The 14,551-nt window shown below is 53.8% G+C and overlaps 5 protein-coding genes across 6 annotated transcripts; 2 read left to right on the top strand and 3 right to left on the bottom strand.

Moving 5' to 3' along the window:
* Window positions 1-320: 320 nt before the first annotated feature.
* CKM354_000969700 (uncharacterized protein) lies at window positions 321-1,818 on the bottom strand (the record flags this gene model as incomplete). Its single annotated transcript, XM_044805128.1, has 2 exons — window positions 321-1,377; window positions 1,430-1,818. The coding sequence occupies 2 exons, from the start codon at window positions 1,816-1,818 to the stop codon at window positions 321-323; spliced, it is 1,446 nt and encodes a 481-aa protein (XP_044661063.1).
* A 1,490-nt stretch (window positions 1,819-3,308) lies between these two features.
* CKM354_000969600 (uncharacterized protein) lies at window positions 3,309-5,237 on the bottom strand (the record flags this gene model as incomplete). 2 transcript variants are annotated; one of them, XM_044805126.1, is made up of 1 exon in its annotated part: window positions 3,309-5,237. In XM_044805126.1, the coding sequence occupies one exon, from the start codon at window positions 5,235-5,237 to the stop codon at window positions 3,309-3,311; it is 1,929 nt and encodes a 642-aa protein (XP_044661061.1). The 2 variants fall into 2 exon arrangements, with proteins under 2 accessions (XP_044661061.1, XP_044661062.1); XM_044805127.1 differs by having other exon boundaries at window positions 3,309-4,268.
* A 1,663-nt stretch (window positions 5,238-6,900) lies between these two features.
* On the bottom strand, window positions 6,901-7,414 carry CKM354_000969500 (uncharacterized protein; the record flags this gene model as incomplete). The annotated part of the gene is made up of 4 exons (XM_044805125.1): window positions 6,901-7,057; window positions 7,116-7,169; window positions 7,226-7,341; window positions 7,391-7,414. 4 exons carry the CDS (start codon window positions 7,412-7,414, stop codon window positions 6,901-6,903), a joined length of 351 nt encoding a protein of 116 aa, XP_044661060.1.
* Window positions 7,415-7,720: 306 nt separating this feature from the next.
* CKM354_000969400 (uncharacterized protein) lies at window positions 7,721-12,135 on the top strand (the record flags this gene model as incomplete). Its single annotated transcript, XM_044805124.1, has 2 exons — window positions 7,721-7,745; window positions 7,835-12,135. 2 exons carry the CDS (start codon window positions 7,721-7,723, stop codon window positions 12,133-12,135), a joined length of 4,326 nt encoding a protein of 1,441 aa, XP_044661059.1.
* A 794-nt stretch (window positions 12,136-12,929) lies between these two features.
* On the top strand, window positions 12,930-14,433 carry CKM354_000969300 (bifunctional cysteine synthase/O-acetylhomoserine aminocarboxypropyltransferase MET17; the record flags this gene model as incomplete). The annotated part of the gene is made up of 3 exons (XM_044805123.1): window positions 12,930-12,981; window positions 13,054-14,222; window positions 14,275-14,433. 3 exons carry the CDS (start codon window positions 12,930-12,932, stop codon window positions 14,431-14,433), a joined length of 1,380 nt encoding a protein of 459 aa, XP_044661058.1.
* Between the last annotated feature and the right edge of the window lie 118 nt (window positions 14,434-14,551).

Here is a 14,551-nt window from a genome sequence, read left to right as displayed (position 1 = left end):
CATCAAAGCTTGTCGGCTTATTGCGGACTCTCCGTCGGCCCGTGGCCACGGATGCTCACGTCGCACAGCGTGGTCCGTACTGCGGGAAAGAGAATCTAATCATCGCCCCACATGTGCGCGGACTGCAGGCTGCGTGGAGTCCAAGGGCTTGTACAGAACGGCGCGGGAAAGACGAGGTGAGGCATTCGCATAGATGAGGCCACTCATGTCAATTGATGATTGCTTTCTATTCAATGCTTGTGAGCCGCAAGCCGCGTAGTAATGTTAAAAGGGGTATCTTCGCTGATTCCTGACACGTCAATGTCCCTCTCATCCTCCTTCTACCAGAACCCATGTACACGTGCTTTCCAATTCTCCACCGCCATCCCCTTCAAGTCATCGCCATTTAACATATCAACGCCCTCGCGCATCAGCGTCTCCCAGACCGAGTTGCGCAGGCTTACAGGCCAGTTCGGTGTATCCCAGTAACGGACATATAGCCCTCTTCGTTTTGCTCCTCTGATCTGTCCTCGAATCTTGTTGAGTTGGGACGCGGACAATTGACCTCCCCAGACGAAGCCTATAGATCTCGCAAACGAAACGCTTGCGTACCAGGAGTTGGTGGAATTGAAGTCGTCCGCAGAAGTTACAATGCCAGTTCCGACATTCCCTTGACCACCGCCAACAAAGGGTGTCTTACTTTCGTCAATTTCTAGGTTCGCGGTATCGCGCTCCCGCTCAGGCTCCCACATTCGATCGAGAGGTGCATCGAAGAAGATTTCGCGGCGTTCGGTCTCGCCAACGACCATATCGAAGGGAGTATTTCCAGTTCCGACCACTGTAACAGCGCGTTTGTGAAATTGCTTTCCATCGTGGTACGAGAGGTAGTTCTTTTCTCGTAACGCGGACAATTGACTGTGAACATGGGGATATGTTTCACGGCCTTCGGTCTTGAAATCGACGAGCAAAGTAAGACTTTGATCAGGATCGGCATCGAACACTCCATGACCGGTAGTGTTGCCGAAAGCGTTGTGCGGATTCATCGTATCGAGCAACTCAACAATCGGGTTGATGTATAAGTTTCGAAACGTTCGATTCTTGGTTAGAGCGGCAGTATTATGACCAACGTATAACTCTTCATCGAAATGCCAGACATCAGCTTCGACGCCGGTGCAACCCCAGTGCAGTGCATCGTAGAGTGGGACTTTTCGCCAATAGTCGTTGTGAGAGTGACATCGGATGGGAAGCACGTCTCTTGTCGCGTCCGTGGGATAGTTGGCAAGGCCATCACCAGGTCTTCCAGCAAGACCCCATTCGGGGAGAAAGATCTCGTCAGTTTCGAGGTTCCAGAATAGACGCGCACGCCCTACGATTGCTTGTAGTATGTGAAGAACGCCACTGTAATAGGTGAGTAGGTTTGCAAGCATCGTCATCGCGTAGGTCAACTTACAAGAACATCAATGCTGCGACCGAGACCATAACACAAGTTCTTCTGATTGTGCCTGCCAGTGATCGACGACGTCTGCGTCCTTCCCTCACTGGACTTGACCTGAGCTTTCCTCCGTCCAAGACATCATTCCGCGGGCCAAGGTGATCCTGGTCGTGGTCTCTGCTTCGTCTTCGTTGACGCGAAGTCATGCCCAAGAAAGAAAGAACATGGCCGACAGTAGTGGATCGCCGTTGCGAACGCTCCGAGAAGTAGTGTTCCGACGACGCCTCATCATCATCATCGAAGTCTCGGTAGTAGACGGGTAAGATGGGTGAAGATGTCAAGCTTTGACTTTCGTCCATGTCCTTGTCCTTGGCGCTGCCGTTGCCCAACACCATTGCGCCTGGCATTTGCTTGCAGGAGCCAATTTTCGATTCCACGATCTGGTTGTCCTGGTTGGAGACGCTGGTCCGAGGTAGTGATCGGTGACTGCCGGACAAATTGTCCAAGTGCGATGCTGTTGACGTTCAGGGACGGCCGACGCGCTTTGCTTTGTTACGACGAACGAAAGTGTTCATGCGCCATTCAATACGCCTGAAGACCGATGAAGGGTAATGCTCGTGAAATTGATGAAGTGTGGAGGTTGAGGACTGCTATGGAGGCACCAAGGTAAATACTATTCGCGAACACGCAGACGGCGGGAGGGCTGCATTAGAAGGCGGCCACTCCTCCATCAGCACACCGCACAGGCACATGCCGCCAGATCAAACGATGGAAGCATGTGAGCATACCATAGAGCGCAAAAGAGCCAGCAGGGACATGGAGAACGAAGCACGCTTTCCGCGGCGAGAGCTGATTGGCGGCAATGCGAAGTGCGCGCGCGCCACACGTGAAGTCCCGGCCATCGGCCCCAGGGTCTTCGATCTTTGGTCTCTTTTGCCGAAGCTTCTATACGACCAGACTCGCGGCCTGGCGTTGCGGCAAGTTGCTGATTGGGAGTAGTAGAGCTAACGACACCGAGGGCATGAGTGAAGATGCCTACAATACGAGACCAGAGCTTACGCGGCACACGAGCTCCTACCGGAATAAGACAAAGTCAAACAGTGTTCGAAAATCAACCAGCTTCGAGTTTAATGGCTCGAGGCTGAGCGTGACGAACCCATGTCGTATGTGCCCTGGATTGCAGACCGCAGGCATGACAAGATCGAACAAGCACGTCAAGGTGCAACAGGCAGCAGCCTCTAAATGACCACGATTAGTGAACGTTTCTTCAGCCATGCTCGAAACGACGGCCCTAGGAGAGTCTTGAAATGGCGGCCCTAGGGGTCTCGAAATGGCGGCCCTAGAAGAGTCTCGAAAGGAATACACTGTCATGCTTCGAGTAGGCGGCGTCAAGCTCGATTGCTACTTCTGGGCCACCTCGTGACCTGCACGACGTGCTGCAAGGCCGCGACATTGCTGCTGCTGCTGTGCTGTGCGGTCAAATAATCGCCAAAGCGCATCCTTCCCCCCGAAGATGCGGGAGACTCGCAGCTGCCTGGCTGGAGCTCGGGCAAGCGTTGGAGGAAAATCTCTGAAACGCGACCACCTTCCACCGACGTGTTTGGAGGCCAAGGCCTAAGCCAGCACAATGGTGGAACAACGTTAATGAAGTGGATCGTGGGCAGGCCGAGCTCAACGGTTTGTGGTGTGCAAAATGCACCCAGGGACTGCCAACGCGACCTATCATTGCGTGCTGTTTCTTGCCGTGCCCCTGGCTGTCTTTGTGATTCTTTTCGTGCTGTAAAAGTGAGAATCGCAATGGGAAACCCGTGGAAACGAGATTGAGGTAGCCCGAGGGGCGACGTGACCAGCACCTAACATGTCTGCCTGGGCTCCATGATACCATTCGTATTGGAGCTCACCGTTTCTTCCCCTTGGTCTTGTCAAGCACTTCCACCCATCGCTTGTCAACGCCTCTGCGCTCAAGTGCCTTGACTACTGCATCCTTCTGTGGTCCCTGCACCATGACCTCAAGGACTTCTTTCTCGTTCTTCTTTGCGGCGCCAGCGAGAGGTTCGACGCTTGTGCTGCCAGCACACGTCTTTCTCAGCTCATCCGCCAAAGGTCTTGGGTTGACGTGGTAAACCTCGAGGCCAGAGACCTTTGTCACGGTCTTGTTGCCACTTCTTGTCTCCAATGTAATGTGTATCTTGGGCGCTGCACCGCTCCTTGCTTTCGCACTGGCCGGATCCGCCCCTTGGCGGACGATGGTATGCTGCTGCGCCATCCCGTGCAACACGCGATCGATGAGCGCATCTCGCGGTACGGTGCCCTTGGCTAGCACCTCCTTGTCAAGTGAGCCAGAGCCATCGAAGACGGCGTTGGCCAGGACTGGATTGAGTTTGACCAACCGCTTGTTTGTCTCGGATATGAGGTTCTCCTTTTCGAGGTATGCCGTGACAAGCTCACGCACTTCCGGTGGCGTGTAATGCTGCTTCGTACTGGACACTGCATCAAAAATAGGCTGCAGCTTGGCAGCCGGCTTGTAGGAAGAGATTACTTGCAACTTCTGCCCGATGGAATCATCGCCGACATCGGTTTTTGCTGTCCCTGCTTCTCCTCGGCCAAGTGGAGTACCGCCCGCATTCTCCTTCTTTGGCAATCGGTATGGCTTGAAGTTGACAACGGCCGCATCGTCGAAATCAACGTCGATTATTGTCGTCTCATTGCCATCTTTGTCCTTCGATTTCACGATTTTGGCTTTGTCCAAGCTCTTGACAAATTTCTTGATATTCTTCCAAGATGTCTTCTTGATCTGTAGCTGCTGCGCCTCCTCTGGTGTGTACGCCGGGAGAAACGGCTGGACCAAGGTTGACATGATCACAGTCTGCGTTAGCGGGAAGTCGAGGCCGTAATTTTTGGCGTTAGGATTGGAGCTCTTATAGTGGTTGATACCAAAAAGAAAAGCGTTCCGAAAGGCTTCGTCGACTTCCTTTTGCGACAATTCTTTGGCTGTTACATTCTCGCTGGATTGCTCGCTGTCCGCAGGCACATCGACGGCCTTGGTGTTGGCGCTGCCGTTGGTCGCAGAGTCTCCAAGTGCTACCCCACCTGCTTCATATTGGTCCTCCAGGTCAAGGTCTGCTACTTGTTCCAATAGTCCTCGATTCTGTAAGATCTTGGTCCATCCCTCAACCTCTTCTGGAGGCTGTTGGCCTGGCTTCCCCAAGTGGCCCCACGTCCACAATTCATCTCCGAGAAAGTGCATATTTTCCACTGCCTTTCCTTTCTCGCCTCTTACCTTCTGTAGATCACAGACATCGATGACGCACACTCCTACTGCTACAGGGACGGAGGGCCGTTCAAGCGCTGCTATAGCCACCACGGCACCCTTTTTGGCTCGAGGAGGAAACGGCGGCCCGCCGAACAGGCCAGGAATCATCAGATCTGCGCCACCTTGCAGTTTCTTGATAACGATTTCTGGCGTGTGCAGCAAAGGTACGAGGCCGGGATGACGCCAAAGTGTGTAGACGGAGGGTATCATTTGTCCTTCAGCCTGGAACCACAATATCCTCGACTCTTCACCATCCTGGCTGCCCACGTATAGAGAGCCTGAGGCTTGCTGCGCTTCCGGCCGCTTGAACGTCGTCGACTGCGTGTTCTCGGGGAGAAGGGAGTTCCGCAGGGCACTGTGAGCAGCGGTTGCCTCGGCCTTCTGTTCTGGAGTTTCATCGTCGACGGCTTTACTGTCCAGGTCGAAGTCCTTGATGATCTGGTCGGCGAGTTTGCGTCGATCAGACGACCGCATAGGAGCCTGCGGCTTCATGATAGGCTTCTTCTTGAACATCGTGGCGGTAGGGACTGGAGAATGCGATCCGGTGCACGCGCGATGGACGCGAAGTTCGCGAATCTAGAGGGCGAAGCTCAGGATCCTAGCACTGCGATGACGAGGTGGAGGGGTCGTGCCTGTCTGCACGTGGAAGGCCGCGTGCATTCCGCGCGCAATCCAGGAGTTCAGGCATCACCTCTCGGTGCACCTGCAGCCCACCTCACCTCACCTTTGAAATATGGCTGAACAGTCGCCTCGGCGTTCACTGACGATGCTTCATCGATTTGTGAGGCCAGCCCAGCTGTGTGAATTGCATGATCAGACCACAGGCTTGAACGATGGAACCGATGGTCTTGGCAAGTCGCCCCGCCATGCAACTTGTGCGAGCACAATCACAGTCGTGCGCGGCGCCCAGTTTTGTGGCTGTGGTTCGCTGGGCAATCTGCGGACATGTAGGCGGGTAGGGCATGGTATGCGATGCCCGGGCGTGCTGTTGTCTTGGGTTTCATCAGCACCTGCCGCACACGTTCGTTTGCTCTACCTGACAGGCACGACGCTGGTTCTCAAGATCGGAATACTTCACCATGTCCTCAAGCTGCTCTAAATCTTCTTCTACATACGCTGGCTTATCGACTAAACAAGAACATTACCTCGACTCCGAAGGATCACATCATGCGAACAAAGACACGATGTCTTCACATGCATTTGCAATCGTTGAACTCCTAGAGATTGTCCTGATGCACCTCGAAATGAAAGATCTTCTTCGCATTCAGCGCGTCTCGCAGCAATGGCGCACAGTCATCACGACCTCACCAAATTTGCTCAGAAGAATGTTCCTAGGATTCGTTCCTAAAACGGGCAAGCTCTCCCAATCTGTATATGACAATAACTCCAAGCCGGAATCTGCTTGTCACGCTCCCATTACCTCGAAAGGTGTTCCGGGGCGCCATTTGCTGAATGGCACATCGGACGTGCGACCAGCCTTCGACCAATCGCCCCAGCATATCCAGTTCAATCCAGTCTTCCCTTCGGACGGGAGGATTGTGAGACTGCGAACTGCTCAATTCCGCGCGAAGCTCGATTGCAAAGAGTCGTGGTTAGACATGTTCTTCACCCAAGCCCCGTGCACGGAAATGCAAGTTGGTTTATACTTCATTCGCAAGCGCGAGTGGATGTCACGTTTCGGTCTGATTCGGAGATCCGACGAGCCGGTCGTTCTGACAATGACGGTAAGGCGAGATACAGGCGTGCGAGCCAGAGACATTCTAGAGTCGTTGCGGAGGGCTTGCAGCGAGGACGTGCAGCGGTGGCAGAGAATGGATATCTGTGCATCAGGGGCGGCCAATGCTTGATACCCCTTCCCGAAGTGAGGCGAGCAGAAGGCCTTCCCAGGTTATCGTCATGGTGGTTGTGCCGCGCTCTTCATGTACATAAGGCGAACCAGATGCATTAAATCAGTTGTCAGTCAGTGCAGCATATGCATTGCTCATATCGTCAGTTGACATCCGAGGTGACTCGCACTTGCAGGACTGGCCTCGATACCGTGAGCCGTATCCAGATCGTGTATGAATCACAAGCGACCTGATGTGTAAAGGGAACTTCTTAGAATACAGTGTCCGTGCTCTTATTTACATCTATCCCGCTCCAGACCCGCAAACGCTGCATCGTGATCGCACCACATCTAGAATGGGTTGTCTTCTGGTGCGACTTCAGTGTGGTAGAAGCTGGCAATGAACGGAATCTTCTCCAAAATGTCCTGCTTCACCTTGGGCACAGCGTCGAAGAACATGATCGCAAACGTTCCCGCAGCAACGCCGAAGCCAGCTGCCAGTGTGCCACTGCATTGCGTGTCAGAGCTGTCAAATTGCCATTGAGAAGGGTATGTCGCGAACGTACTAGTAGTAGCCCTTGCCTGCATCCACGCCAAAGACGTGTGGTTTAATCTTGTACCTGCGCAGTGTGTCAGCCTTGCCAATTCCTCTATTATCGCCCATGCGATGCCATACTGAGGGCCATAGGGGCTCTTGTAGGTGTCAACCTTGATAGGTTTCCGCCAGACGTGTGTGCCCGGAGCGCCGCTCTTCCATAGTCCAGCACCGCCCTGGAGGGTCGGGCTTGTGTTCTGCATGCCATTCAGCCATAGTCCGTATGCTCTAGCTCTTGCGTCCTACCAGTAATCTCAGTGCGGGTCGCATGTTGTGTGTGTTCCGAGGGTGGTAATGTCGGTGGTCGTCGGGAGAAAGTCGAGAGCTGGTGAAGTCAATGTTTCGTTTGGCCGCAACGAGCCAATCGACGCAGCCAGCGCGGTCATTCTCAACCGCACGGCACAATCCGACACCGACCGACAATTGCTCAATTATTGACAGCCACATCTCTGGCCACCCGCCCTCGCCCACGCCTCCTCTGTTCGCACGCTCGCGATGACGACGTAACTTAGCAGCTTGAGCCCGTCAGCACCATGTTGCAGGGCGAGCAGAGCGCGCGACGATTCAGGAGTGGATATGTCGTCGAGCTCCAAGGTTACCGGTACGCAGCCCATTAGTCCGCCCTGTGTTACAATGCACATGCACAGGACCGCGCAAAAGAGATCAACAGCCACTGAGTCCGCCCTGCAGTCGAGTATCATGACGAGTCTGGAGTCTTTCCCCTAGTATCGCGCGACATTGCCGCCAGGCTCCCGCTGCGAAACCTCAATTGGCAGTCACCGCCTCGCCCACTGCGCCAGATCAAGTCCTTGCACTTGGACTTCGTGCCCGACAAACAGACCCAGGCTGCTCTACGACCCTCGTCGCGCAGAGACGATGCTATTGCGCCCCAGCGAAGCCTCGACATTGCCACGGGAGGCGGCCAGATCGGCAAGGAGCGAAGGCACCAAATCCCAGGCTTCCGGACAAGTCCATACCTCAAACTCTATGTGTTGAGATGCGATGATAGTGAAGCCTACAAAGAGTTCGAGCGCAAAAGGATACGCGAGTGGGTGAAGGAGGTCGCGCAGCCAGAGGGCAAGCAGGACCACGACGCTCACGAATGGCTGATCTTGCACGTTGTTGTGCCCGACACCGTAGCGGCCAGCGAGCCACGATGGCGAGAGAGCAGCAGAGACCCGGACGACCTCAAGGAGAGGAAAAGCGGCAACAAGCTCATTGGCAAGGGCACGCGGACTGTTTTTGACCGCGTGCGCGCTGATTTCAACGATACGGGCAAGTCTGGTATCGACCGCGTGGCTCAAATCCGCATCGTCAAGAAGGAGGCACCGGCGGACTTGCTTCCCACCCCAGCTGTTGCGCAGACATACGATGAAACCCCACAGGAGCGAGAGAACGCTTGGAGCGACCTCATTTCGAAGCTCAAGTCGCTCATTCTCGGGCCCTTTGACAGGCGAGTCCGACAGTATGAAGCTGACATTGCGGAGCAGGAGGCGCGAAGGTCACTCCCCGGCTGGAACTTCTGTACCTTCTTCATCCACAAGGAAGGCTTAGCCATGGCACTGGAAAGCATAGGCTTAGTGGAAGACGCTTTGGCAATCTATGACGAACTTTCGATCGGGCTTGAGGTCGTCCTTCGCGAACTGGCAACTGGCGAGGCTCGGGGAACAGCAACAAGCTTTGCAGACCATACGCACGATATCAGGCGGAGAGTGAAAGGGTCATCGGACGCCGAGCGCAATGGGGATTCCAACGAGGCTGCAAATATCAAACACGATACAGAGCTTCTTTTCAGCAAAGACTATCGTGATGGTATCCTCCGGAGCAGCATCTCTGTGTTCGATTTCATGTGCTACATTTTCCACCGACAAAAGGCTCTGATACTTCGTCTCGCAAATGCGCAATCCGCACGCTTGGAGCAAGATGCAAAGGAGGGCGGCGAAGATTTGGTCCTAACTGCAGAAGTATGTTGGCGAGCTTCGAATTTCATCCACATGGCAGCACGAGCGCTCAGGCAGGACCAGGCTCTCAACAACGCATCGTCCTTGGAAACAGAGTATCTGGTCTGCTCATGGACTTGGGCAGTAGGAACCCAGGTCCTTGCTGAGACTGGGGTACCCGCACTTACAGATGTCATTGACAGAGGGTTACGCCGAACCTCTAATGGCAGCATACGTAGGCCAGCAACGAGCACCGGCGTTGGCGCGAACACACACCCACAGCGGACATCCAGTTTGCCTGATTCCGAAGCGGCGATCGAATTGACACGTCCACAAAGCAGAAAACAAGGCTCCAAACCTTTCCGACCAGCAACGAGCACTGGCGTCGACTCAACAGGGCACGTCGGTCTGCCAGGCCAAGCGGACTTGGCAACGTATCGGGCAGAGTTGATCATGATGCAACGACGGGTGCTGGTGCAGCTTGCTCGCACATTTGGTTGGCGCGCAGGTTCAACACTTGCCAGCCATCCACATGAATCGCCGCTTGAACAACAAGGAGTCAATGCTACGAAGAGTACGGAAGACGCTCACTCGGAAAGTCTGCCTGTGGATATCCTGAGTCCTTCCCTGAAGGCAGCAGTGGGCAACGAGCGAGACTTTGAGCGAATGTACGAGCGGCTGACCGATCTGGCCATCAAGCATTTTGGTGCAGCTACACAGCACCATTCAGTGGAAAAATTGCTGGGCGATCTCGCGATGCTCAAGTGCCAGCAGAACGATTGGCTGAGCGCCACTACATACCTGGAGCGTGTTGCACCGCAAGAGGAGCACACTGGATGGGACAGACTCGGTCTGGAGAGGCTTCGTATCTACGCCTATTGCCTGAAGCAGCTAGGTAGGAAGCAAGACTTCGTTCGTGCGACGCTAGCACTGCTGAGCAAAGTTATTCGGCGTCGAAGGACGAGCAAAGCGCTCACTTTCTCAGGAAACAGCATCGCTATTAGCACGGACAAATCCGGTATCTACGGCAGCTTCCGGGAAGCAATCGAAGTGGCGGGTGATCTCGACGCTGAGGACATTCACCCCCTCAAGGATTTCTTCGGCGACGTCGAAATACATCGCGTTGTAGACCATGATGCGGAGACTGATGCATTGAGGCTGTCTCTCAGCGTCACCCACTATCTTGACGAGGTAGTGGACTTCGATGCAGTGAGGGTACGCCTGGTCAACGTAGATGATTCGACGCAAGAAGTATGGCTCGAAAACGCCCAACCAATTTCACTGCAGCCGGGAACAAACACTATACAGCTCTTGTCAAGGACCATAGCGTATGGTCCGTACCTCATTGACACAGTTGAATTGAGGATCAAGCAGCTGCGATTTCTAGAGCACTTGCGCGCCACACCAGAGCCGACACCCTTGGGCATTACTGTGGTCGACCCTACCACAACTATCAGGGATTCTACCAAACCGCCTGCCTTTGTGTTCTTGTATCCCCGGGCACAGGCATTCTGCGCAACGGTCAAGAGGGCTCGCCATACTCATATCGACAAACCGCGGCATCTAGAGGTCTCTCTGCATGCTGGGCAAAATTCAGTCACAGGTGTTGACATCAGACTAAAGCCCGCAACAGCAGGGCTACGTCTTCACCTCGCAGACGCAAGTTTTCACAATATTGAAATGGACAATAAAGCAGCCGCTAAAGCCGGACACCTCGCCCTCGGAGAACTGGCCGCCGATTGTGATGCTGAGATACAAGTGCCATACACTACCGAACAACCCACCAAGGAAGTGACGTTTTGGATGGAGCTTCATTACACCACTTCTTCACGAGGCACCTTTACGATGAACCTCCCGATCAAGCTGGCCAATGAGCTGCCTCTCGATGTAGACGTACACGATGTGTTCCAGCTCAATAAACTATACTCGAGCTTTACCGTGCGCACAACCTCACAAACACCACTGAGTATACTTGGCGCGGAGCTGGATGACTCTCCATTGTTCGCCGTGGAAGCGCCGCCTTCATTGCCTTTACCTCTGACTGCATTTGAGGCACAGCCCGTGAAACTGCTCTACAAGATCACGCGGAAGCACAACTCGGAACAAAAGGTCCTCAAACGCGACGCTGCCCTTGCGTTCAAGGTCCGGTATGAAGCGATTGATGAACTCTTCTTGTCTCATCTGGAGGAGGTCTTCACTGCAGACATACGGCAGAGCGATTTCAGCCAATATCGACGCCTGCTAGTTCCATTGCTGCTCGATCGTGCCCGTCACAGCACGATTGTCTCAGATCTCGAGGCATCAGCTCTCCTCCGCGAGACCCGTGTGATCGATTTCGAGACTGTCGGGTGGACCGAACTGATTGCCACTCTGCCCGCGGAGCAAAGAGCGCCATTGGATCGTTGGCTCCGCACATGGCACAACGATCACAAAGCCCTCGCGCTTGATCGCACAAATCTGACAGAGTCGCAGTGCATCACCATCTCTGTCGATGTGCCAAATGTCGACATGGTGTTCAGTACTGCTCTAGAACTTGCGAGCATGACAGAGCGACTGTCGACCCCTGATATTCTCGGTCTTGGAGAGGCCATCACTGCCAAAGTGCTGGTGAGGCACACCTCGTGTTGGAGTGCCAGAGAGGTGTTTCCGCACGTTCCCACCTTCAGGATACATGGCGAAGATGAGCGGAAGACCTTCGTAGTGCACATCGAGAGTGAGGACGACACTTGGCTCATTGGCGGGCAGAAACGACGACATTTTGTGCCACAAGCCGATGCGCCTTGCACCTTCGACATTGTGCTGATTCCACTACGGGTGGGCCAACAACCACTGCCAACGATAGACGTGCACCAAGAAGAGTTCAAGCACGAGAGTGATGAGCCCGGGGAGCGGCCAACATCAACGACCTGCGAAACGCACTACGAGAGCACTGGTGAACAGGTCCACGTCGTCAGACACGTACAGAATACCACTGTGCACATTCCCGATACCACGACGTCAGCCTTCGTGCTGCCGTCAAGCAGTAGACCGGGAACCAGCGGAACGAGTTGAGCTGAGCGATCGAACCGTCTGATATGAGCCTTATACGATAGAGACGCTGCTTGAAAAGGATAGACAGGACCCTGCAAGATACCCCTTGTATTATTGATGAAATAATGTTGAAGCGTTGTCTTGTCGGTGCAATGAGATCGAGCGCTTTGAGAACGCGTTGTTGATGCGCTATCCCCGTGTTCCTCCTCCGCACCATACTTGAAATCGGAGGCGCGCTGATGAGCTATAGCCCGCCAAACAAAGACGTCGCTCTGGAGGTGACCTATTTCGCAATAGAACAACAGCTTAGTCTCTCAAAGTGCCGCGTCTGCCGTTCGAGCGAGCCTTTCGCAGGACGTGCGATCGCTTCGCAATAGTACGTGCCGGCAGTCGCGATATACTGCCATTCTTGCGAATTATAAGCACCAAACCTAACCCGCACTTTGAACGTTCTTGCGTCTGCAATCGGCAAGCTAATGAGCAACTTTGTCCCCTTCCATTGGATCTGGCCCAGGATGTAGCCTTTGACAAGTTCTCTTTCAGTCTAGCACGAGCACTGAAGCAGCTGTGATTAGCGAGCACGCCATAGCTATCCCGTCCTGCAGATCCCTGGAGTGAGGTCTCAAGCTGCGGGGACCTCTGCAGCGGGGCCACTGGATTAATTGACCCTGCACACAAACAAATCAACAAAACTTTCTCACTCGTCTTTCTCTGTTCGTTCTTACATTGGAGAGAAAAAGGTCAATTGTGCGCTTTTCTCTTGTATGCCAAAGGCGAAATCACGACTTAAATTATTCACGGAACAGTTATCGAAGATGGCTGGACAAAAGCAGCAACCGCGCTTCGAGACCTTGCAATTGCATGCAGGTACGCGAGATCTTTTCATTTTGAGGCAGTAGAACATTTTGTTAAGGCAGAACTGACTGAGGTGATGTACAGGTCAAGAGCCTGATCCAACTACCAAGTCGCGAGCAGTTCCCATCTACGCCACCACGTCCTACACTTTCAATGATTCCGCTCACGGCGCAAGGCTGTTCGGCCTCAAGGAGTTCGGCAACATTTACTCCCGTATCATGAACCCAACTGTGGATGTCTTGGAGAAACGCATTGCAGCTTTGGAAGGTGGTGTCGCCGCTCTTGCCACTTCATCTGGCCAAGCTGCTCAATTCATGACTATTGCGGCTCTCGCACATGCTGGCGACAACATCATTTCGACCTCGAACCTCTACGGTGGCACATACAACCAGTTCAAGGTGTTTTTCCCACGCCTCGGAATTACAACTAAGTGGGTCAATGGCGACAAGCCGGAGGACTTCAAGCCCTTGATCGATGATAAGACCAAGGCGATTTACCTCGAGACTATTGGCAACCCGAGATACAACGTGCCAGATTTCGAAGCTATTGTGAAGATTGCGCACGAAGCTGGCATTCCAGTCGTGGTGGACAACACTTTTGGAGCTGGAGGTTTCTTCGCCCGCCCAATTGATCATGGTGCGGATATTGTTGTGCACAGTGCAACCAAGTGGATTGGTGGCCACGGCACAACTATTGGAGGTCTCGTGGTCGATGCCGGAAAGTTCGACTGGGGTACTCCAGCAGCTCGCAAGCGCTTTCCACAGATGAGCGAGCCATCTGATGGCTACCACGGCCTCAAGTTCTGGGATACTTTCGGACCTATCACCTTCATCATCCGCCTGCGAGTTGAAATTCTTCGTGATCTCGGAGCTGCGCTGAACCCATTCGCCGCACAGCAATTGATTCTCGGTCTCGAGACTCTCAGTCTGCGTTGCGAACGCCATGCATCGAATGCACAGAAACTCGCAACATGGCTCGAGAACAACCCCAACGTCGCCTGGGTAAGCTATCCAGGTCTTGAGAGCCACCCAAGCCACCAATTGGCCAGGAAGTATCTGCCACGCGGCTTTGGAGGTGTCCTGTCCTTCGGTGTGACTGGTGGAGGCGCTGCCGGTAGCCAGGTGGTCGATGGCTTCAAGCTCATCTCCAATCTTGCCAATGTTGGTGATTCGAAGACTCTCGCAATCCACCCATGGACCACAACCCACGAGCAGCTCAGTGACGAGGAGAAGATCAACAGTGGTGTCACTGAGGTGAGTTTTGAAGTTCTACTCGCATTGAATCTGTTGCTAACCTTTGTTGTAGGATCTCATCCGTATTTCCGTTGGTACCGAGCACATTGACGACATCATCGCGGATTTCGAGCAGTCGTTTGCACAGGCAGCTACGAAGCCTGGACAGGGCCAAGATAACAGCGGCGTTACAGGTAACCCCAACGCGCCAGGCGGAAAGCCAGTTGTCTAAGTCTACAAATTGTATGAAGCAAGTTCGGGAAAGAGATAGGTCAGGAAGAAGAGTCGTAGTATACCCCGGTATCAAGGTCCAAAAGAGGCCATGTTCAAATACGCCTCTCCGTCCTGGA

The sequence above is a fragment of the Cercospora kikuchii genome, assembly GCF_019650295.1.
Source record: "Cercospora kikuchii DNA, contig_00006, whole genome shotgun sequence".
In the NCBI taxonomy this organism is placed as follows: Eukaryota; Fungi; Ascomycota; class Dothideomycetes; order Mycosphaerellales; family Mycosphaerellaceae; genus Cercospora; species Cercospora kikuchii.
Note: the sequence above shows the minus strand (reverse complement) of the source record. Positions and strands in the feature narration are given on the sequence as shown.